General features: G+C 37.0%; 4 protein-coding genes across 6 annotated transcripts; 2 read left to right on the top strand and 2 right to left on the bottom strand.

Annotated features, from left to right (window-relative positions):
- Positions 1–2986: 2986 nt before the first annotated feature.
- On the bottom strand, positions 2987–6928 carry mkrn2 (makorin, ring finger protein, 2). 2 transcript variants are annotated; one of them, XM_056735667.1, is made up of 8 exons: positions 6793–6928; positions 6360–6488; positions 6004–6155; positions 5506–5885; positions 5189–5403; positions 4350–4460; positions 3903–4047; positions 2987–3802 (listed from the first exon to the last, which is right to left on the bottom strand). In XM_056735667.1, exons 1-8 carry the CDS (start codon positions 6816–6818, stop codon positions 3653–3655), a joined length of 1308 nt encoding a protein of 435 aa, XP_056591645.1. In that variant the 5' UTR covers positions 6819–6928; the 3' UTR covers positions 2987–3652. The 2 variants fall into 2 exon arrangements, with proteins under 2 accessions (XP_056591645.1, XP_056591646.1); XM_056735668.1 differs by having other exon boundaries at positions 5506–5816.
- Positions 6929–7615: 687 nt separating this feature from the next.
- Positions 7616–9877, top strand: mkrn2os.1 (MKRN2 opposite strand, tandem duplicate 1). The gene is made up of 4 exons (XM_056734932.1): positions 7616–8179; positions 8275–8321; positions 8541–8703; positions 9177–9877. The coding sequence occupies exons 1-4, from the start codon at positions 7938–7940 to the stop codon at positions 9385–9387; spliced, it is 663 nt and encodes a 220-aa protein (XP_056590910.1). The 5' UTR covers positions 7616–7937; the 3' UTR covers positions 9388–9877.
- Positions 9878–9910: 33 nt separating this feature from the next.
- mkrn2os.2 (MKRN2 opposite strand, tandem duplicate 2) lies at positions 9911–13276 on the top strand. Its single transcript, XM_056734931.1, has 4 exons — positions 9911–10118; positions 10217–10266; positions 11698–11866; positions 13011–13276. The coding sequence occupies exons 1-4, from the start codon at positions 9916–9918 to the stop codon at positions 13264–13266; spliced, it is 678 nt and encodes a 225-aa protein (XP_056590909.1). The 5' UTR covers positions 9911–9915; the 3' UTR covers positions 13267–13276.
- Positions 13277–14012: 736 nt separating this feature from the next.
- Positions 14013–20964, bottom strand: tsen2 (TSEN2 tRNA splicing endonuclease subunit). Of its 2 annotated transcripts, none has more exons than XM_056734929.1 (11): positions 20682–20964; positions 20347–20413; positions 20206–20245; positions 19591–20125; positions 18569–18643; positions 18054–18104; positions 17826–17964; positions 15421–15457; positions 14697–14808; positions 14229–14318; positions 14013–14150 (listed from the first exon to the last, which is right to left on the bottom strand). In XM_056734929.1, the coding sequence occupies exons 1-11, from the start codon at positions 20850–20852 to the stop codon at positions 14091–14093; spliced, it is 1377 nt and encodes a 458-aa protein (XP_056590907.1). In that variant the 5' UTR covers positions 20853–20964; the 3' UTR covers positions 14013–14090. The 2 variants fall into 2 exon arrangements, with proteins under 2 accessions (XP_056590907.1, XP_056590908.1); XM_056734930.1 differs by having other exon boundaries at positions 19594–20125.
- Between the last annotated feature and the right edge of the window lie 2852 nt (positions 20965–23816).

The raw sequence follows: 23816 nt of genomic DNA, 5'->3' as shown, positions 1-23816 counted from the left end.
TGCTCAGATAGGCCGTGGCATTTAAACGATGCCCAATTGGCACTAAGGGGCCTAAAGTGTGCCAAGAAAACATCCCCCACACCATTACACGGCCACCATAATTGCAGTAATGAGAAATTGAACAGAGGCCTGTTGCACGAAAGTAGAATTAAGACATCCGGGATAAATGACACAGCTGAGCTCAATGAAGCCAAAACATGTGCGTCCAGGCTTAATTGGTTGCACAAAGACCAAGCCAGGATGAGCAGACACGGATTCATTAAGCCAGGTGAAACCAATCCTGGATAGGTGCGCGCTCACGGCTCACTCAAATAGACCCCGCCACAGATCACAGATTAACTGATTTACCATGGCAACTAGAGCCGCGTACTTTTCCCCTTCGGAAGCACAAATCCTCATGGAGGCATACGAGGAGGTAAAAGATATAATTAAGAAGAAAGGCAACACCGCCACAGTGATAAAACAAAGAGAAAAAGAGTGGCAAAGTATTGCAGACCGCCTGAATGCGTAAGTAGTGCACAATTACACACTCACCGCTCCGCTGAAACATCACAATTACAATTCAAATATTTAATTCACATCTCCAAAAACGCAGTTGTACTGTAATTATGAAACGGTTACATTTTTAATTGAAATGCACCGCAGATATGAGTGAAATTGTGTAAAGTAACTCCATCACACTGTATAAAGCTATGATAAATTATTACTAAAGCCTTACATTATTATTTAACGTTACCACGCTCAGTACGGTTTAATCTTAGCCGTTGTACTCTGTTTCTTATGTTTTTGTGTTTCTCCTGCTTTTATTAATGTAAAGCTGCTTTGACAGAATGAAACAAGTGTGAAAAGTGCTATATAAATAAAATGTAATTGATTAAATAGATGATCTATAATACTAATCACTTTAATTTATATAGTGCCTTTCAAAGGACCCAAGGTCGGTTGCTCACTGCACTGCAAAAATGTCTTTCTTACTTAGTATTTTTGTCTTGTTTTCAGTTAAAAAAAAAAATATCTAAAAAAAAATCTTAAATATTTTCTTGAGCAAAATTACCTAGGAAAATAAGCAAAAAAATCTGCCAGTGAAACAAGAGAACTTTTCTAAAATTAAGTGTTTATGGAAAAAGTAAACTTATTTCAAAATAATTTTTCTTATTATATTGACAGATTTTTTTTGCTTGTTTTAAGCACACATTTACTTAAAGTTTATATTTTTTGTCTAAACTATACTTATTTTGCTAGGTCATTTAGGTGAATTCTCTGGTGTGTTGCTGCCAGCCTTTTCTCCTGACACCTTTCACAGACCCCCAGGAAGCACAGCAGGCCTACAACCATGCCCATGCCAGGACCAGGGCCAGAGTTGAAATGACCTTTGGCCTCCTGAAGGCACGCTCTCACTGCCTTCACAAATCAAGGGTCAGCCCTGTTAGGGCATGTGATATTACTGTGGCTTGTGCGGTCCTCCCCAATGTGGCCTGCCTGAGGAAGGAGAGGGCCCCCAGAGTGCCACCAGCCATGGAATGGGACAATCCGGCAATCTTCCCTGATGACGACAGTGGTCGGCTGCTGAGGGACCAATATGTGTTGAATTATTTTAGTTAGTATGTGTGCTTTCAATTTTGGTTAAATATGTCCTGCGGTGGCAGAGGAATTTGGGTTTTTTTGGGTTCGTTTTTTTAAGAATTTGGCCTCTTATGATGTGTGTGCGGTATACTGTGTGTAATACAAGGCTGCAGGGAGGCTACTGCATCCATTCATTTGTCTGTTCAGTTGATGTGTATGGATTTGTCCTGCATTTATTTTAGTGTGCAGACATGCAGGGTGTGTTATATACAGACCTTTGAATGTATATGTATCATTTTGTATAATATGCTTTGATTCTGTGCTTTCCATCTTGTAGAGTCACTGTGACTTCAGTTTCAAAAGGAGCTGATGGTTTACCTGCTTTGTTTTGTCCTTATTCAATAAAGGAACATAATGTTACACATTGTGTTTTTATGTTTATATGGAATGTGTATTTGTTTATATGACAGAGTACTAGGGCCACACTGAGGAAAAAGGATAAAGTCATAAATTTATGAGGCTGGTTCTTTCTGCAGAAAAGCTACATATTCTTTTTACAGTTTTGATACTTATGACAATGTGATACTTAATATTCTGGCACATCAGCATGTCTTTCTTTATGAAACCATACTGAAGTACAATTTTACGAAATGCCCCACATCTGTCATTGTAACAACTGTCCTCCTTTAAAACAACTGGTTACAATATTATGACTTGTCTTTTTTTTCCCTATGTGGCCGTAATATTCTATAATTTTATATATAGCCTTATAGTCTATGGGAAACTGTAAATTATCTAATGATAGCAACATCATCTAAAAATCATTATTTATCCAAAATGATTGAAATTAATGATCACAAACGTTTAAATAATGACAGTGGGTCTAGTTATATGTGATAACAATGTATAGTGAGCAGTGAAATAACTATTGGTTTCCATTTGTGGTGACTGCTGACTGACATTAGGGATGAGATTAAATAGATCCTGGAATTTAGCCTGGTCTGGAGCAGGCTAGCTCCACAGAATAAATCTCCATGGTAATTTATACCATAACATATCCTCCTGCCCCCTATCCAGCTTTTGTGCAACCGGATTACGGATCAATTGAGCCAGGATCACCAAGATATCCTGGCTTAATCCCTTATCCTAGTTTTGTGCAACAGGCCCCAGGTGTTCCTAATAATCCTTTAGGTGAGTGTATGTCAACACAGCTAATTTCAAACATTGAAACACACCTTCAGAATAAAAGATGTCTATGAGCATGAGAAACATTTTTGTTGAGTTATCCCAAACTTTTGACCGGTAGTGTGTGTGGCTGCATACAAACTGACCCCATAATATGGAATAAGACACAAAAATGTTGTTTTAAATATGTACAGTAAATTTTCAATGCTGTACACATTTACTAGTAAGTACAAGACACTTCAACACTAATGGTTTATTACACTCGGTCCAGTGTCACTCTACAATACAATTCATAAAACAGAATATATAAGAACTCATATGAGATCAGGTTTAAGAGTAAACTAGAGGAGTGAAATTCAGTACTATGATATTAGCTCCAAAATGAATCATCTATACCCAAACGGCCCTAAAAATATAGACATTTCCATTTGTCTGCAATGAATAAACAGTTACAAAGTGTTTGTTAAATCACAGTAATATATTGCATGTTGCCCAAAAGTAATAATGTATACATATTATATGAACAAAGTCCAACAGTTAATTTTTTTCACTATAACAATATTCCTTTATTAAACTTCATACACTTTTCAAGTGCTTGTAAAATGTGCCAAACCGATTTTTAGTTCCATTTTTCTTTTGAGCATACAATCATCTTTGGGCATTAAATAAAACAATTTATTCAATCCTTATGCAGAATATAGCAGCCTACAGACATGATACAGGTGCTTTATATTTGTTATATACTCATATAGTATATGCTTTTGCACAAGAACCAACCACTTAGAAAAATGTTTTCTTAGGAAACCATCTCGAATGTAAACGTGAAACGTTAACCTGCCAATAATTTTTTATTGCCTGGGTATTGAACCCGGTACCTAAGAGCATCCGTGTGTGTGTGATGTAATCAATGTGATGCTGAAGAGGCGCTCTCGTCTCCGGCTCCTGACAGCTGCATGAACAGTTCACCCAGTTCATTCACCTCATCCTCATGCTGAGGTACACCGCGGTGCTCACGCTCCTCTATGAAGTCCCACAGACGCACCGAATTAAGAAACTGAAGACAAAATGGGCCAGTGCATTACTTCACGCTCAACCAATCACAGTCAAGGAATTGTATAAGTGTATTTATGGGCACATGTTGTGTGTGTGTTTACCCGGACGCTGCCCTCAGCGCTGAGCTGTTTGCGTGGTTTGTCAGGTTCTGCCAGTGTCCCATCGGCGTAGGCGTGCATGTAGAAACACTTTCCTCCAAATGGACACGCCCCTCTGCCCTGATCAAAGTATTTACACGGCTTCTTACTGCAAGACACATGTCAGAATTTATCACACGACAATGTACAAAACCTAAAAACAAGATTAAATTTGCCGCTTTAAATAAATCTGCTAATAAAATAGATGGATGTATAAATAGATGAAAACATAATAACATCTAAAGAGTTTGACTGTTGGTCTCAGTGCAGATGAAAGGCCGCTGACAGGTAGCAGTATGGGACGACTCCCAATATTTAACCTTCTTATTCTATTTATTTCTGTTTCACCTGCACATCTCGTCTTTAAAGTGAACTGGATGTTTGCAAACTGAAAATGTCAGTGAAACACACCTGACCCCAGACTTGAACTCTTCAATGAGCCGATTCTTTTCGTCCTGATCCTCCACCCAGTACATACTGGGTATGACAAACTCAGAAACCACACGACACTCTGGACAAGACCTTAACACACATCGCAAAAGCAAAAAAGACAATTTTAAGAACATAATTGGGTTCACGGTTCATCAGAAACCCTGAAGTAATGCATCATAGTTTTACATTACATGATGCTACATGTACTATGTTCATTTATTTGATTGACATTTAAGAAAATCACTTGACTATATTTCTAATAATTCTTCTTTGTGGCCAAAAACCATTGATGTGTTTGTTTAAGAGAAATATCCGTATTTACAACACTATTAACGTCTAACATCCGTAAACCCTCTACTGTGCGTGAACCTACGTTCTGTTTTTCTGGCAAATAACGTTCACGAAAGCTCCAGAGAGTGCAGAGAGACGGCATCCTATTGGAACAAAACGACACGTTCGTTCCCGGAACTTACTGCATAATTTGCCGGAAAAACAAGTCTCTGGTTCATGCGCAGCCGAGGGATAACAGAAGCCAGACATCGACGTTAATAGCGCTGTAAATAAGAATATTTCCCTTAAACAAACGCAATGATTCGCTTCAGAAGACCTTTGTTAAGACCATGGAGCCGTGATGTGCAGCTCTTCGAACGATGGATTCACTGGAAGTATAGTGATATGTCGTATTATAACTCCGACTGCATTATTCTTCAAAAAGAAAGTCAAGTTTTAAAAGAAATATTTGTAAGAGGAAACAGTGTTTTTAAAAAAAATTGAGATTTCCTGAGATTTGCCCAAATACAGATGAGGATTTGACTCACTTGCGGATCTGATTGGTGAACTGCTCGACACAGCGCCACTGACGGATGCAGCTCAAACAGTACGTGTGACAGCAGCTGGAGAGAATGCCGAAGCGTCGCTCTGATGGAGACACTTTCTCATACACCACCTCCATACAAATGGTGCACTGCTTGTCCTGACTGTGCTGGACCGCGAACGCTTTCTCCATGTCCATCTCAAATGCCATCATACACATCTATAAACAATGACAGTCACCATCACAAAACAATATTTCTCTGTTGAGCACAGCCATCGCCATCTGGAAAAGTAACAGAAATGGAACGGAAGGTACGGTCACCTTTTCATGGGCTGCTCTTTGCTCAGGGTCGTGTGGATGCAGAACCTGCAGGCGACATATTTCGCACATGTCGCCATGCAGATACGGGCAGCTGTCTCCATAGTGACACTGGCCCGCAGCCATGTACGGGCAGAGCTGAGGGAGCTGGCTCACGTCTGGATAGGCGCTGGCAGAGGCTGAACTCTCCAAACCTGTGCGGATGGCATCTAGGTAAGTGTGCGGCTTGCCGTGAGCGCTGTCGTCTCTGTAGTCCCAGCACTCTGTGCTTTCTCCTCCGCTGTATGCCTGACCTCTGCTGTCACAACCCAGAGCTATCACAGGAATAAACAATTGTACACGAAACAAAAAAAAACTACATAAATAAATGAAATGACAAAAGACTAAAGACACACATACGTGTAACGTACATAATAAAACAGAGCTACATTTTCATTGAGATCACATTCTAACATCACAATCCATTATGTTTGTGTAGAAATCAAAATGTTATTCAGAAACCTTTGTCTCTCAACACTAGGGGTTTCTTGACATGTTTCGTCAAGTTTGATGGTGGTCCGGGTTCTGGCACTGGCACTCCCGCCGTGCTGGCTCTGGTAGTGTTGTCAGCCGGTGGGCCGCTGCCACGGCCAGATGGTTTGATGTGGTCATATCTAAAAAAAAGACATGGTAAGCTTTCCTAAACCACCAAGTATCACATATTATTAATACATGATGTGTGGGCAACTTTTGAGCTACTGCTGGAGGAAAGCTTATAATGGCGCCTTTAAAAAAGACAGACATCACACATTATAGCACAACCTGCTCAGAGTCATGATCAGACCCATGAGAATAGAGTTTCAGAAGAGACCTCTCACCTGCATCGTTCTCCGTAAGCACAAACTCCTCTCTGATAGTATTTACAGATAGTTGAAGGTTTGCTTGTGTTCAGATCATGAGAGAACATGCATCTGCTGCCCTCTCGACAAACACCATGGAGGAAATATCTACAGAAAACATCAGTCAAGCGATGACACGTGAATCAAACATCTTTATGGACTGTTCGTGGCACAGATCTTCAAAAGCAAATATTTCAACCACTCGTGCTTATACCGCTCAAATGTCTATATTAAATAAATGTATGTTAAGCAGTTGTGTGTAAACGTCAAAGATCTGATATCTGCAGTAACACATGCGTCAGTGCAGCAGCACCATTTTCTCTCGTCAAAGTAATGTTTACACTATCACTCGCATTATATATACAGCGATGCGTTCATTTCTATGGAAAGACATGTTTGTGTTTATCTTTACCTGCAGGTCACTTGTTTCGTTGACATTTTTAATCCGTAGACCGATTCTTTTATATTTATGCTCGGTCTCCACGGTTCTGTGTAACCGGAAAACAACTCCGGCTAGATCGCGGACACGCTGCTCACTGGTTCCACATCTTTTACTGGCGCTTTAATGACGTTCACAAAATGATATTTCATTATTAATCGCTTTTAGGAATATCACTTTTGTAGTATTTAAAAATTATTTAAGACAATACCTGAAACACTGTCAAAAACAAACAATTTTTTTTAACAATTATACTATTTGAAAAATATAATTTATTAGGATATCTACACCCTATTTATGTTTTATTTGTAATAATATGGATGGTTAAAAGATTAAAGTGTTTACATTATTTTTGTTTATTTATTTATTGTCTGTTTTTATGTTGTACTATTTTTTGTCCTTATTATTCTGTGTCTAAGCCCCTTTAAAAACGTTTTTTTTTTAATGTAAAGTATATGGCAATTTGTTACAATTCAATAAACATAAAATAAGTCTTAGGGATGTTGTGTGTGGAATATGTAAATGGTTATACAGGAAAGCAAGTATAGACAGCTAACCTGGAACCAGCTGTGACTCAGTATGCGTGGATCTATATTTGAAGTTCAATCTTAAAGGCGTCTATGTAGATTTAAAGGAGTCAGACTACCAAAGCAAAAATGATAAAAAAAAATACAAATTCAAATGATACACGAAAATAACATGTAATGCATGTGTTTGTTATGTACTCCAATGGGCGGGACTAAGCCGTCCGGAAATAGGTAACATGGACAGGTACCCTCGATCTAAATCGGCTAAATAATTCAAATTTTCTGTATTAAGTATTTTGTATTTTTTGTTTGTTTATTAATTACTTTATGGACAAGGCCGCAAAGAAACATCACCGGTATCTTGTTTGTCCGCTTACCAATCACCGTCTGATATTGGGTAATATTTAAATATTATGGATTATACAATAAATTGATATTTTTTCGATAAAATAAAAACATCCTGTGATAAGACTTGAGTTTTGAGGCATCACGCGCCCCCTCGAGGCACAACATGAGCACGATGACGTCAACAGGGAAATAAGAGAAAGCGAAACTGATCTGAGGTCAGGTAACGCGAGCCTGTCTCTCTCGATGGATCAACCCGTGATCAAATACAGACATTGTGGAAGAGACATTTACAGTTTTTCATGTTCACGTTACTCTTTTACTCAGCAAACTGATGACGTGGACAGAAGCGAGTGTCCGATCTGTCATCAAACTCTGACATTCGGTCTTTTAGACGCACCTGTGACGCTCACCTGTCCTTTTATGAACGCGCATCAAGTGTCGTGTGCTTTTGTGATAGGATCTGTTCACGGACCATCATATCTGGGGTGAGTTTAATGATTTTTTTAAGTATAAATTGAGGTAATATCACGATGGTCCTGTTTCTATAGTTATTTGTATATTTTCCGTTTGTTTTCTCCAGAGAATGGCATGACACAGAAATACACGTGGGAGTCTCAAATTCAGAAGGTATTAGCCTGAACTATTATAATGTAAATAATGTCATATTTCATGAAAATCAACAGAAATATGCGTTATTTAGTTTTTTTGTATAACAGAATTATTTCACAATGCAGAAAATTTATTACAGGTTAGAAGTTAAAATATGACCCTAACATGCCATAGACTAATATCTGTTGTTTTGGTAGGATCTTGTTCCGTTTATAGTTTGTTAATGTGCACCTCTAGGTCTGGTTTATAACTACACGCTGTCAGGGGTCCAGAGAGATGATCGGGGTTGGGAACAGTGTGTCTGTGTACAGTTGGTCCCACCGTGGAGACATGACCTGAGGGAATCATGGGACAGAAAACTAGAAGAGTTTTCTGTACTCTCAGAATGGGTTTCAGAACGGTAACAAATCTTCTTATTTAATACATAATGAAATGTGTCAAAATATGTACAGCGCTATAGCCAAACATTACAAACGATTCTTGTTGGTCGTTTCATTGTAGTTTAGAGCCAAGAACACACAAACAAACATACACACACACGCACACACAAGTTTGAGCAATGTTTTGAATAGCTTTAGTTGAATTTTAATAACATTTGTAGCAATTTTACTATTTACTCCCAGGAATACTAAATCAAATCTATTTATTATATTGCTCTATTGGTTCATTTTCATGTTTAGATTTTATTCCTTTCCAGGTACAGTTATATTTTTAGTCCCTCAATATTTCCAAAGATCTTAAATGCTGTAATCGTTTTAGTGGACAAAAATGGGACTAATTTAAGAATATACACTAGACTATAATAATGTCTAAAATATTAAAGGTTTTTAAAAATGATAAGTAAAATAGATTTGAAACATTTTTGAACAACAGATTTGAGGAGGAGAGAGAATTTGGATCCTGTTGTTATGGTTTTGCTTTGACCTTCATCAACCGGATGCGCTCACTGGATGGAAAATTGTCTCTGAACAGAGACCAGTTCACAGGATCTTATATTTTACCCAGAATGAAGACTGTGTCCAAATACATCAAAATCTACCATACAATATTACAGCAAGGATTTTACAAACTGGACAAGAGGTGACACAGGTTGTTTTATAAAACACTATACTCATGGGTTAAGCAAAAGTTTGTGAAGTAGTAGGCCTGTTGTAGACTGAAACCTCGCCTGTGGTGTGAGGTGTTATTTACACATGACAGATGGGATTTAACTACTCATGACAGCTTGTAAATACTTTAACAGTCGGATTTGAACAAACAACATATAAGATGCTGTGTCATCTACTTGTTCAACTTGAAATAAAGTGATAATAAAGCACAATCTGGTGTCTGTATTGGTAAGCATGCACTCGGATCTCATTTAATCCTGTTTCCAGCGTCATGACGTATCCTCTGCTCTGTCCACATGCACGTGAGCATCGGTGAACATTAAAGAAGCTGGCGTGCAAACAGATCCAGCTGATCCACAGGTTTAGAGTTAACTGCAACCAGATCCGACTCCAATCAACGTCACTCTATTGAAACACAATTGCTGGTCTCTCTCGACCGCGGCATTGATGCCGGCCGGGCAGCTCTCGTACGCCACGCAGCTGCTTCTCTATGTTCTCTCCCAATGGATAAGAGCATTATTAGATTCAACCACTGTGACAAGGACATCTTTTGTTGCTTTGTTCCCGATGAATGTCCTGAATGTGGAGTTCGTTTCAGTGGGAAGAGGCTTGAAGAAGCACCGGTCAGCATCCCAAACCCTTTCTCCAATGGACATAAAGTCCCATGTGCCTTTCTGGTTGCACCAACAGAAGACAGCGTGTTAAGGTAGGACCAGGTTTCATCTTGTTGAAGTCCTTCTCATTCTTATCGAAGCAAAGTTTAAATGGACTGAGGTGACATCTAGATCTACTTTCTTCCTGCAGAGACTTTGATGGCCACCCTGATCTACACACAGGAGTTACGAACACAAATGGTACGTAGCTGTTTTTGTCATTTCACAGTATGGTGTGTTCATATTACACAGTAGAAGGAACCGGGGCTTGTTGTCACACATTTTGCAAGGTTTATGTTGTCTTTAAGGGCTCTACTTCAACAAAGTTACAATTTAAGATTCAAAAATATTAAAGCATTGATAGTTTAAAAAGATCGTAACTGATACAATCACGTGACAACTTGAACCAACTGCAATAAGGTTGTATTTGCTAACATTAGCTAATGCATTAGTTAACATGAAAACACAATGAACAATATTTCTATAGCAATAATTCATCTTAATTCATGTTAATTTCAGCATAACATTTAAAAAAATCATATGATGTAATGTTGACATTTGGAGTGAATTAACATGAATAACTGACATTAACTAACACGAAAAAAGATTAATACATGCCGAAAACTATTAGTTCATGTTAGGTAATGCATTTAATAATATTTACAAATACAACACTATGTAAAGTGTTACTGGTCATTTAATTTCTGTCAAGGTTGTTTTAGTTTACTAAAATTCAAACTTTTAATACATTGTGTTCATTGAAATCAAATCAAATATTGAGCTAAATATTATTGGGATGAAAAATTGAAATGTTGCCTCAAAAATAAACTTAAATAAGTTTAAGGCACTAAAATGATAATAAACAAAAACTAAAATAATACAAATTAAACTTATATAGCAACATCATTTTTTTACTAATAAATCATAAAATGATAAAAGCATAAAGCCTACCAAAATTGCTAAAAATAAAAGCTAATTTAAAATATGAACAAACTAAATAAAACTGACTCTAATATTTTGTGGGATATTGTACAGAAATCAAAGGTTTAACCTACATTGTATCTAATTACCTAAAATGCCTAAATACTTTTTAAAAAGTGAAAATTTAAATTAGAAATATTGCCTCAGCAATAAACTGAAAAATGATGAGTTAAAGCAGAAAAACTGTTGATTATTAACTGCAGTAAAAATATCTAAACGAAAATAAATTAAATAATGTATTGAAAAAGCACATAAGAAAATTGTTAAATCTAAAATAAACACACATATAAATGGCTTATTCAAAATATTAAACTAAAAAACTAAAATGAAAAGACCAAAAAATGACTCTGAGGCCAGTGTAGATGTATCATGTTTGATATATATTCTAACCTGACATTAGAATATTGATAAATAAATAATGGTTTCGAAGTATAAGTTTATGAGTCTGAAATCCATAGTTATAATTATATAGGCCCCATGTGACAAAGAGCCCCAGTCTTCCCCAGATTCTTGGACATTTTAAATATCAATATGTAGACTTCTGAATATGATACCTGCAGTATTGCACAACATGTTAAAAACTCCAAGTCAATCAAAAGTGACATTGTTCTTTATTTTGACTGTAATATGCATTTATTTGTCTTAATGAAGGTGTGGTCTACAATTACACCAGGACGGGTATCCATAGAGATCATCAGGGATGGGAACGCTGTATTTGCATCCCGCTGGTTCAACCGGACATGTTTAATCTGATCAGTCAGTGGGATGAGTATCTGGAGAAGTTCTCCTCCGCTCAGATGTGGGATCATCTATTGCAAAGGTAAACAGATGGATGCCTCGTGTACATCACTGTGTTTACAGAAGCTGCTTGCTTTAAAGTCCAAGTGAAATAAAAAGTGACCATGACTATTTTTCATGAAAAATTGCCGCATTTATGGTAAAAAGTTTATCAATGTGGGTCATTCTCTTTTAAAGAATCGTGTTCCCTCATATTCTTTAGATCAAATTGCACTTCAGTCCTGTAGTGACTGTCCATGTTAGACAGCTTGGGTGGAACAAAGCCATTGAAAGAGAGAGTCGTGTCAACTCCGTTGACAACAGAACAGTTTTTTTCACAGCAATGGCGGTTCATGGAGGCTCTCAATAGTTCCCAGAAGTTACTAGTTACGCATGGAGCTGCAGCTAAACAGACCAACTGAGGTAAACTTTTAACCCATTTAAAGACGAAAGCCATTTTTTCCATTCCATTCCATTTTCTACCGCTTATCCGAACTACCTCGGGTCACGGGGAGCCTGTGCCTATCTCAGGAGTCATCGGGCATCAAGGCAGGATACACCCTGGATGGAGTGCCAACCCATCGCAGGGCACACACACTCACTCATTCACTCACGCACTCACACCCTACGGACAATTTTTTCCAGAGATGCCAATCAACCTACCATGCATGTCTTTGGACCAGGGGAGGAAACCGGAGTACCCGGAGGAAACCCCCGAGGCACGGGGAGAACATGCAAACTCCACACACACAAGTCCGAAGCGGGAATCAAACCCCCAACCCTTGGAGGTGTGAGGCGAACGTGCTAACCACTAAGCCACCGTGCCCCCCACGAAAGCCATTTAATAAATAAAAAAATTAATAAATAAAGCACTTAAAGTGTATAACTTCCTGGAACTATCTGAAGGCTCCATGAATCACGAGACGCCCGTTGGCAGAACTCGCTCTCTCAATGGCTCTGGGGCGGAGCATCTGTTAACTTCTCCCCTTCTGCTATCAGTTCCATTTCAAAATGCAACGGCTGTTTTAATTAAAACATTCAAATCGCAGAGAAAGATGAAAGCCACGCCCACTGTAGTAAAACGACTGCAACTTCCGGTTCACGGGGTCTTTAAATAAATGTTTATGGGATACATTGAAAATCCTGCTATTTTATGTTTATGCTGGTTATCCATCTTTTCTTCTTAGCTTTCACGAGGAAACACACAATTGCTACAGCTACACATTGATGTTCATAAACTGCTTGCTGGCCACCCAGTCGAAGCCAGCCCTGAGTAAAGATGAATTCACACACACGTTTGTGCTGCCACGCATAAGAAGAGCTACAAAATACATGATGTTGTATCGAGAGATTTCCCAGAATCACTTCTACATCCTGAACAGTCCTCGGAGAAACTCACAAGAGGCTGCGAGTGAGGAAGATGACAGAATATATTCCACTTAATGGAGAATTTTCAGACGAAATAACACAAGAGTTCCTTTTATTGAATGAAATAAGATCTCTAATATCTTGTATCAAGGTGATGTTTGTTTGCTTGATGCGTTTATGTGCCCTCTGCTCTGTACCATTTTAATGCCACTTTTGTAAAGCAGTTGGGGAACAGATACGTTTTTGCTTCACCCCAATGAATGTTTTACGAGTAGTGACGTAAATGTAAAACTACCTTTGTTTTTACCTCCATAATAAAGAAAAGTTTCACCAGTTGATAATACTGTAGGTTAGTTTGAACGCTTGTGTATGAGATCACGGCGGTCTGCGTCACAATAGGACTGAAAGTGATAGTTCACCCAAAAATAAAACTTCTGTCATCATTTACTCATCCTTTGTCATTTTAAACCTGTGACTTTCTTTCTTCAGCAGAAAACAAAAGAAGATATTTTAAAGTATGTGAACTGGACCCCATTCACTTGCATTTGTTTTGTTTCCATACAATAGAAGTGAACGGGGTACAGTGCTGATCGGTCACCAACTTTCTTCAAAATATCATCTTTCGTATTCTGCGGAAGAAAGTCAGTCAGGTTTGAACTGACAAGAGGGTGAGTAAATGATGACAGAATGTGCATTTTCGGGGGAACAACCCCAGCTTAAATGATAAACCTTACACTACTACTAATGATGTTTATCATTCATATTTAAAATCCATCATTTTTTACTTTTAACTTGCGGGGGTCATGGTATGGACATTTTTGGAAAGACAAACACAAGAAAAACAAATAAAATTCTTCACAATCAATATTGATGGAATGGAGAGAGGAATGCTGGTTTATTTAGAGTTCATCCTGCTCTGTTCGCTCTTTAGAGGAGACCCATCTGCTCACAATGACCTCCTGCAACAACACAAATAATATCACACCACAGATTTAAACACTTCAACTCTTACAGCAAAGTGTGATGTGGTTTATTACCTGTACTGTGAGCCTTTTCAGACATTCTGGAGTTGAGAACATGTCTTCTGACGCGTATGATGGTGTGATGACGTAGCAGAGCATCAGTTCCTGTAAGAGACATGAATGTTAGATTTCACTCGGTCATTTTCTGTTTACCTAATAATGACAAGTCGAAAAAGGGCACAATTTCATATCAAACCCCACATATGCTGTTTATTTATTTTATAGTATGTTTGTGGAATACAAAAATGTAAATTCAAATGTTAGAAATATATGAAAGTCTATCTGTAAACTGGATATGAAATGACATGAGCTTAAATAAGTACAGATTTTTTGGGTGAAGTAAACTTTGTCATTTCTGGCGATATTTATTAGGATTAACACTTAAATCGCTTTGTGTGTATAAGATTCTGTTGGCAAGCTTCTTGTTTATATTTCTTTATATGCATAATGTCAATGAGGGCTATGTGCAGAAAATGACTTTACCTTTGAGACATTGCCAGTGATTCTGCTCAGAGCAGCGAGAGATCTCCATGTGAAGGCCCGCAGGGTTGAGCCTGTGAATGAATCATCTGCTCTATCCACCACCACTGAATAACTGAACATGACAACAACAAAGCATTTACTCCTATTATAAACCTATACAACAGTTTTTTACATTAGAAATGTGCTTGTGTTTAGAAGAAGCAAACATGAATAAGGGAGAGTGGGGTAAGATGTGACACCCCCTTAAGTGAAAAGTACATTCTGTATCTTACAAGTAAAACTAAAGGAACAGGAAAATTCAGTCATCATTTACTCACCTTCAAGTTGTTCAAAACCTGTATACATTTCTTTGTTCTGACGAACACAAAGATATTTGAAAAAATGTTAGCAACTGAAATTTTATGGTGCACCATTGACTCCCAACTTGAGGGCGAGTAAATGATGACAGAATTTTCATATTTGGGGTGAACTAGCCCAGGTTTAAAGACGAAGTCCTAGGTAGTCATCCATCTAGATTGTTTAGATAAATAAATATCATTTTATATTAATAAAACAACGTTTTTACTCTTACTTCTACTAATTTTTTTCAAACTTGCTTTAAATAATTTTACTAAAAGGTTACAAGACATTCAAATATTCTAAACATTAAAATCCCATTCTCTGCAAAATGTTTCAGTTTTAACGGATTGAAAAATGATGATCCTGAGGGCATAAATGAACAAACCTTGCATGATAAAACGGTGGTCCTTTTCTATACAGCACTGGAAAGAAAAGAATCAGATACTCAGTTCAGAACAAACAGGAACAAAAAAACCTGATGCATGAACTCGATCATGCTGTAGAAGAGTCATGTGTCCATCACTTCAGACGCTGCTCTCTAACTTTCCACCCTGTGCCCCGAGACGGAGTTGAAACGGGATAGGAGGGCAAGCAAAGCAATGCTCAACACACCTGAATAATACACCTTCCATCCTCAAGTGTTACCGACACTACTTGGAAAATCTCTCATCATCAGCTAGAATCAGTTGATCCAAGGTCAGCCTTAATGTTTTAAAAGGACAAGCCATCAACAACAGACCTCACGTCTGAAGATTTCAAACTGCTACAAATCTAACCTGGTTTACTGGCAATAACATTAAATACATACAGTACTATATTATCAACATACAGTTGAAAGAAAAAGTATGTGAACCTATGGGTTTAATAACTGGTTTACCCTCCTTTGGCAGCAATAACCTCAACCAAACGATTCCTATAGTTGCAGATCAGACCTGCACAACGGTCAGGAGAAATTTTGGACCATTCCTCTTTACAAAAGTGTTTCAGTTCAGCAATATTCTTGGGATGTCTGGTGTGAATCGCTCTCTTGAGGTCATGCCACAGCATCTCAATCGGGTTGAGGTCTGGACTCTGACTGGGCCACTCCAGAAGGCGTATTTTCTTCTGTTGAAGCCATTCTGTTGTTGATTTACGGGTCGTTGTCCTGTTGCATCGTCCATCCTCTGTTAAGCTTCAGTTGGCGGACAGATGGTCTTAAATTTTCCTGCAAAATGTCTTGATAAACTTTGGAATTCATTTTTCCTTCGATGACAGTAATCCGTCCAGGGCCTGAGGCAGCCCCAAACCATGATGCCCCCTCCACCATATTTCACAGTTGGGATGAGGTTTTGATGTTGGTGTGCTGTGCCTTTTGTTCTCCACACATAGCGTTGTGTGTTCTTTCCAAACAACTCAATTTTGGTTTCATCTGTCCACAGAATGTTCTGCCAGTAGTGCTGTGGAACATCCAGGTGTTCTTTTGCAAACTTCAAACGTGCTGCAATGTTTTTTTTGGACAGCAGTGGTTTCCTCCGTGGTGTCCTCCCATGAAGTCCATTCTTGTTTAATGTTTTCCTTATTGTAGATTTGTCAACAAAAATGTTAGCATGTGCCAGAGATTTCTGTAAGTGTTTAGCTGACACTCTAGGATTCTTCTTCACCTCATTGAGCATTCTGCGCTGTGCTCTTGCAGTCATCTTTACAGGACGACCACGCCTAGGGAGTGTAGCAACAGTGCTGAACTTTCTCCATTTGTAGACAATCTGTCTTACCGTGGACACATGGACATCAAAGCTTTTAGATATACTTTTGTAGCCCTTTCCAGCTTTATGTAATAATAAATAATAATGTTTGTGTAGTATTAGTTTAAGCAGACTGTGTTTCTCTATTGTTGTGACTTAGATGAAGATCAGAACACATTTTATGACCAATTTATGAAGAAATCCAAGTAAGCCCAAAGGGTTCACATACTTTTTCTTTCAACTGTATGTACATGTTTTATTGATGCTAATTCACACACAACACAGAGGGTTTTATCAGTCGCAAAGTCCAGAAAAGAAAAGTCATGAAAAATTGCCCCCATCTGAATTAGGATAATACCTAGTAGGTATTTATAATGCCAGATCACAAAGTTGTTATCTTGATATGTTGTTGTATGGCTAATCGAGCTAAATATGCTGTGTAAAATAAAGGTTAGGGAAATTACATTTAAAAAATGTTTATGTCAAAGTTTTGATTTAACAAAAACGCAAGTATTTATTGATCAACATCACTTTTGATATCTTAAAATTACCATGGTTTCATTATAGTAAATAACAAAATCAGTAAGAATGACATTTGTTTGATTTCACTTCCCATAGCCTCCTCTATATCCTATTATATGATGCATTTAGTGAAAAAGACAATAATGGTCAATTTAACAAAGTACAATCGTTATGTCATTTTGAAAGAATTGCCATCAGGTGCTAAAAATAGTACATATTCCAAGTTATTTTAGCCACGCGGGGTCCTAAGCGGACACAGTTCACACGAGGGACAGGATGTGTCATCACACCGCCCACAAAAGTTCCTGCGAAACCGTCTATAAAAATGTGTGAAGTTTTCAGATAGGTAGAAGTCACACCTAGTGCTTTCAAGGTTTCTAAAATCACTCTACAACAGAAAACATTGAATACTTTTAAAGAGACATCTATTGTGTATTACCATAGTTATGACAACATTTCTGATTATTTATATATAATGATTATTTATATAACAAATGAAATTTGATGTAGATTTAGCCGAAAATGTGTGACATACTAATATGCTTACTTAAATCAGTTCCATATTTAACACCCGTCTTCGGCACCCAGCCTTTGGCACGGAAATAGTGATATGCCGCGTAGGTGATTGAGAAGTTGGGCTGGACTGAAGAGAACATCGACCAAACCTCAAGAATCGATAGAGGCTCCTGAAGTAAACAAACAAACAAACTAACAGAAAACCTGACAAACACACAATGATGCCGATTATGAGTACACAGCAGGAGATGAAACTTACCCCACTGTAATAAACTGATAGGCATCCAAGTGCATAAACCAGAAAAAAAGCCTGAAAAAAATACAAAAACGTTATTATGTGAAAGATAAATAAACCTTCATCCACCCGGCTGCTAACAGGGTTATGTTAGGACGTGTATTAAATCACACCGCATTTGGGTCAAAGCCGGCATACCGATGGGAGGCTAAATGATCAATGATAAAATATCACATTTCTGACCCTTACATCTGACTCTTGGGTGTGATTTCAGTAAGCTACAGTAAATAAAACCTTAAAACTTATTTACTGCTTGAATTCTGCTGTTTGCATTGGCTCAGTCGAGTGAAATCTCTTAAATACATCCAGATGAAACAATACAAACTCAACTGAAATGTTTTTTAGGCTACTTGAGTTACACTTGACAGATAAAGCACAGACCACAGGGGCTGAGAAGCGTTCAGGGCTGGGAAAAGATGCTGCAATATTCAATATGTCGACACATTGATGTTATTCTGTGGTGCTGATGTGTGACTTACTTCTTCATAAGTGAGCTGCAGGTACTCCATCATGCTGAAAGGGTTGATCCTTAACTCCAATCCCCCACATCCATCCTGACACAAAGACATGCACATTCACACTTTTAAAAATCATCAAGGTTTTATAAAGGGTTGAAGACACAGCTCTTTAACAAACATGCAGGTTGTAAATAATACGCCACTTTCTCACACTCTTTGAGAAGTCAATTTTTTTAGATCTATGTATCATCAGTGAACAAGGATTTTAAACAGCACCCAGGAAAACTTTTACAAATATTTACAAAGATTTTTTTCAAACCAAAAATGACAATATTAAAATAGCCTTATAGTTCTAGGTTTTAACATCCATAAGATAAAAACAGTTTGTATTTTTCTGACTCTTCAGTTTTAGGCCACTGCTATTATTAAATGGCATGTTGTTGGTTATTTAAGAAATAACCAAAAAGGTGTTAAACATTTGTGAATAAACATAAATGATTAGGAAACTTGTGCATATATTATTTCAAAAGTTTAACAATATAGTTTTTTTTTCCACAATGTTTACCAACCTTTTTTAACTTTTATTTGTTAACTCTTGCTTAAGACGCATTTTGTTTTTTTGTCAATTTTATACTACATTTAAAATAAAATGTTTCAAAATTATTGCCTAGAAAATCTAACTCAAAATAATATCACTAAAATATTTACATGCTGAATTGTGACTGAATTTATCTTTTTACATCCATATCACTTTATTCTAAATCTTTAGGTATTTCATCATTTTTTTGTATTATACACAGTGTATGATGGAGTTAATTTGCAAAAAGAGAACTTTATAAAAATATTTCTTTTTATATTTCAATCAAAATGCAGTTGGGTTGTTTTGATTAAGTAATAAAAAAAAAAATCATAACACAATAAAAACCGGACTTTTGAAAGTCTCGTAATCTATTTTTGCAAATCATCTCTTCATGTTGTGATGTATTACATGGACACATCATAATCCTAGTATTAATTGTGTAAATACAAATAGTTTTATTTACAACCGAGACGTTGTCCTTGGTGGTGTTCTCATGATCATCTTCAGCTTTCTCCACCAAAACATATTCATATCCTTCATGAGGGTCCGCGCCTGGTGCTCGATGCTTTGAACTCAGTGATTGGTTATCATCCGCTCTACAGCCACAGTGAATGATCCAATCATCATGTCGTTGGCACTTCACATTCACTCTTGAATGCTCATTTTCTTCAGTCAGTGCTTCAGGTTCATCAGGACAGAGTTCAGCCAATGGATCAAAACGTGGGTTTCCTTGTCGTTGAGGCTTTATAGGTTTAGCCTGGACCACGTCATGTTTTTCATCGTTTAGATCTGCGTCACCAGACATGCAATCCATTAAGTGGTCCACCGATGACCCATCCAAGTGTCCTGCTTGAGATTTGACAGGTTCTGGGTCATGTTCTTCACAGATATCAAGCTCCACAGGTTTCGTGAGGGTCTGCAGTGCATGAATGACAGCTTCATCATCCAAACCCTGCATCAAGAGAGCGGCCCGCGCCCAGCTCACACGTTTCTGATACCTGGAAGAAATGAAATCATCATTAGATTAAGTATTTACATTAAATCACTCAAAATGAACTTAAATGATTTAAGACCGTACTCTGATGACGTTATCACAGGATGATACCGGTCGCCAATACCTAATAAACAAGAGGAATATATAGAAATATATGAAGTATACTTACAAAATATAAAGGTTAGAATATTAAAAATAGAAACAAACAAAAAGGTTTATACCCACATTTCCATTGCTGAGAGATCCTGTGTTCAGGCCTAGACCTAGAAAATACTCCTTTACCAAAATAACCCTTCAGACAGAGAGCAAAATAAACAGTTTCAAGTTGTATAATAACTTTTCATTCATAACAATCAAATAATCAGCATTGAGGTGTCAGGTAAGTATAAACGAATATCAAAATATTCAAGATGAATTATGTAACTAACAAAACACAAAGACCTATTGTACTGATACTCACAAGCCCATAACATCCATCACCTACAGTAGGTATCATGCAAAAGCTTTTCATTCAAGATTTTGAAACACATGTATAATATGCAGTGAAAAGTGTGTCTCACCCTGTCATACAACGCTTGTATGTGAAGAGGATGTTTCACTATGACATGATGATTGATGATGTCTGCTCTGTATATGATGTGATCTTCATCTTCTCTGATGGGAAGAGGAGCTTCAAATGATTCATAGATCTTCGCTCGCCGTTTAGGCGCTTGAAACACAGCTTCAGTCATGAAGGAAAGATCCCTCACATCACATAAACAACATTACTTTAGGTGTCTATCAAAGATTGTGTCTGTTTTACTGAAGTTTCGTGCTTTAATGCATTCTGCCAGACCATGTGAGTTTCGGTGTCACAGTATATAACATCCGTAGCGCTTCAACAAACATCATGTTCAGTTCCGAAGGAAGTTCAAATTGGCCTGAAGTTAAATTTAAAATAAGTTTTGTGTTATATGTGGTTAATACATATTCTATAACCCAATTCGATATGAATAATTACCTGATTTGACCAATTTATCCAAACATTTATTTAAATATTTTATTATTTTATTATATGTTTTATGAGCCAGCAGAGAGCGATGTTTTACAACTAAGTTGATACGTTTCAATTACACATTTTATACGCGCAAATCTTAATATACGTAGCATCACTAAAGATGTGTAAAAGGTGACGCATTACAACAATACAAAAATTAGCTGATATAAAGTGTAAAAAGTTTTTCTTAGTTTTAAAAGTTACCTCAGCTTTCAAAATCATCAATCAGGAGGCTTTATTATTAAAGTAACTTTGATGCACAACTTTTTCTTTGCAGAAATATTCTAACTACATAAGACTCTTTGATAAACAGGTTTGTCCATTTACAGCCTGGGTTTTTATTAAAGCCTTTATTAATACCTACTTTAAATGAAGACAATGTTTACATTGCCCAAAACAATTTCTATGATCATTTAGTCTTATAAACAATACCAATGACACACTTCAGAACCCTTCTTTTAGTGTTTCACAGAAAAAGTCAAACCAGCAGCCCATATGTTTTATTACAGATGAAGTTTTGCTTTAAAATGCTGCATTATAAATCTATATGTAAAGTATGAATCTCATATCATATGTTATATATGTTACAAATGCAAAATTTATACGGTAGATATCTTATCTCTTGACTTTACGGAAGGCTTCAGGCTATACAATGCTTTAAATGTTTTAATTTTTTTATTTACATTTCCACATTTAATTACGGAGTAGATTAGTGGCCTATATGAACACAGAATGTGTATAATATATACTATACTGCATATATACACCACTGTATATGTAACATTTATTTTGTTTATATGTCTGTAATTATGTGATTATGTTTGGGCTTAAATATTTCTAAAAATATTTTAAAAAGTAGGACGCCAAGTCAAAAGTGAGAATGGGTAAAACAGTCCTCTGTAGAAAATATATTTTATATCCATTTATTTATTCAATACGGAATATATATACATCCTCTTGTAAGTCCACATTATTGGCTTAGTAGAAAGTTAGTAGAGAACTGGAATCTTTAAGGTAAAAATGTCCCTTAACGGAAATTCCAGTGGATAAATATCGTTGAGTTTTCAAGTTTTTAATAACATGTGTTATTTTCTACTTTCTTGGTTCTGCTTAACACAAAGATAGCTATTTTGAAGGATTTTGGTAACCAAACAATTCTTGAGCAGTTTTTAATAGTAAACTATAGTCAATAATGGGCAGAACGGTCACATTTGTTTCACTACATATGAGGACAAGCTATACATTTTTTTCATTTTTCATTTACCCATAATAATTCATTTAAATACACAACAATGAAAATTAAAAATCCAGTTTAATGTGACCACTTCACAGTGGTCATTCAAGTACACATGGTTTTAAACTTGTAAAAATAAAGGTGCTTCAAAGCAGTGTTATTGTGGAAGAACCATTTCTTTCTTTTTATAGTCGGCAGAACCTTTATCCTAAAAAAGTCTATGTTGAAATTTTTTAAAAGCATTTAGAGCCCCAGAAAGGCCCTATTTTTGAAGAGTGTGGATGCCAAAGATGTTAAAACATTCTGGACGATGGAATGAGAGGAGATGCACAATATCAAGTGTATGACTCTGATTGTGTTAAGTTGTTCACCTTTGATTTTATTAAGAACGAATATGGAAACACAATCGATTTTCAGCAACAAAGTGATCTAATGTTAAATTTTCAATGAGATTTTGTGACCTCTTACAATTTCACTAGACCTCAACCATCCCTGAGTGACAGGAAATTTTGCGGATGATTTGATTTCAACCTCCACAGCGTCAGGAACCACCCGAGCGTCTGATGGTTTGGCATTACGCTGTGAAAACATTATTTAAAATCAGTTAACATTGTTCACGCACTGCGATTGTTTTCCTTCCAGCAGGTGAGTTTCCTCAGGCATCATCCTCACACAACTCCTCTCTTCTCAGAGAAAAACACACAGATGTTTGACACTGGAACGGTGCTCTTTGGCTGCATTCCTCTCAAGATTAAAAAAAAGCAGGGAAATGTATTTTCTGAAATGACTTGGCTTTGTCCATAAAGTGTCTTGGCAGGATAAAGTCTCCGGGGAATTGATAGCAACAAAGTAAGGACGTGCTGACACAACAGAAAAACACATTTAATCATCCTCATCAGAACAGAAGAGAACAGGGCCGTGTTTTAGCATCGCAAGGGCCGGTCCACTTGAAACCGTCCATTCCCTTCTGTGTCTCACGAGGATACAAGTTTATGAAATATCACTGATGTATTACAGAACATTCCCATAATAAGGATATCATAATACAAGAGTGATACGAGCACTCAGAATAGAAGCACGGATGTTTAAGTGTACAATTACAGTGTGAAACCCGAATGTACGGGACTCGCAGGTTTTCTTCTCGAGATTGTGAAAGAGACACATGTATCAGCGGTGGAATTATACAAATATACTAATGATGGATTGCCAGGTTTACTTTCTCCCTTTATGACCTCCATGAAAGAAAAGCACATCAAATAAAACAGTTCTGTGTATTATTTGTGTATCGTAAAATGTGATAAAACATCTATTATGCTTCAAGTCCTTTCGTGTTTGTTTAAGGCACATTTCAAAACATGCCATATCAAGAGGAAGAAATATTCCAGTCAGCAGCTGGAAATTGCATTTTGTCAGGGGAGATATACA

This window comes from Triplophysa dalaica, chromosome 21, assembly GCF_015846415.1.
Source record: "Triplophysa dalaica isolate WHDGS20190420 chromosome 21, ASM1584641v1, whole genome shotgun sequence".
NCBI classification, from domain to species: domain Eukaryota; kingdom Metazoa; phylum Chordata; class Actinopteri; order Cypriniformes; family Nemacheilidae; genus Triplophysa; species Triplophysa dalaica.
The sequence above is the reverse complement of the archived record's forward strand: the minus strand, read 5'-3'. Positions and strand labels throughout refer to the sequence as shown.

What these genes read in the sequence shown, in the direction of transcription:
- mkrn2os.1 (XM_056734932.1), top strand. Translation starts at nt 7,938, where the DNA reads ATGGATCAACCCGTGATCAAATACAGACATTGTGGAAGAGACATTTAC. An exon ending in GGGAGTCTCAAATTCAGAAG is followed by an intron (nt 8,322 to 8,540) that starts GTATTAGCCTGA and finishes GTGCACCTCTAG; the next exon opens with GTCTGGTTTATAACTACACG. An exon ending in TCAGAATGGGTTTCAGAACG is followed by an intron (nt 8,704 to 9,176) that starts GTAACAAATCTT and finishes TTTGAACAACAG; the next exon opens with ATTTGAGGAGGAGAGAGAAT.
- tsen2 (XM_056734929.1), bottom strand. Translation starts at nt 20,852, where the DNA reads ATGACTGAAGCTGTGTTTCAAGCGCCTAAACGGCGAGCGAAGATCTAT. An exon ending in TATCAGTTTATTACAGTGGG is followed by an intron (nt 17,965 to 18,053) that starts GTAAGTTTCATC and finishes TGTTTACTTCAG; the next exon opens with GAGCCTCTATCGATTCTTGA. An exon ending in CCACCGTTTTATCATGCAAG is followed by an intron (nt 14,809 to 15,420) that starts GTTTGTTCATTT and finishes TGTCATGTTCAG; the next exon opens with TTATTCAGTGGTGGTGGATA.
- mkrn2os.2 (XM_056734931.1), top strand. Translation starts at nt 9,916, where the DNA reads ATGGATAAGAGCATTATTAGATTCAACCACTGTGACAAGGACATCTTT. An exon ending in ACAGAAGACAGCGTGTTAAG is followed by an intron (nt 10,119 to 10,216) that starts GTAGGACCAGGT and finishes TTCTTCCTGCAG; the next exon opens with AGACTTTGATGGCCACCCTG. An exon ending in TGGGATCATCTATTGCAAAG is followed by an intron (nt 11,867 to 13,010) that starts GTAAACAGATGG and finishes TTTTCTTCTTAG; the next exon opens with CTTTCACGAGGAAACACACA.
- mkrn2 (XM_056735667.1), bottom strand. Translation starts at nt 6,818, where the DNA reads ATGTCAACGAAACAAGTGACCTGCAG. An exon ending in ACGAAACAAGTGACCTGCAG is followed by an intron (nt 6,489 to 6,792) that starts GTAAAGATAAAC and finishes TGTTTTCTGTAG; the next exon opens with ATATTTCCTCCATGGTGTTT. An exon ending in AAAGAGCAGCCCATGAAAAG is followed by an intron (nt 5,404 to 5,505) that starts GTGACCGTACCT and finishes CATTGTTTATAG; the next exon opens with ATGTGTATGATGGCATTTGA.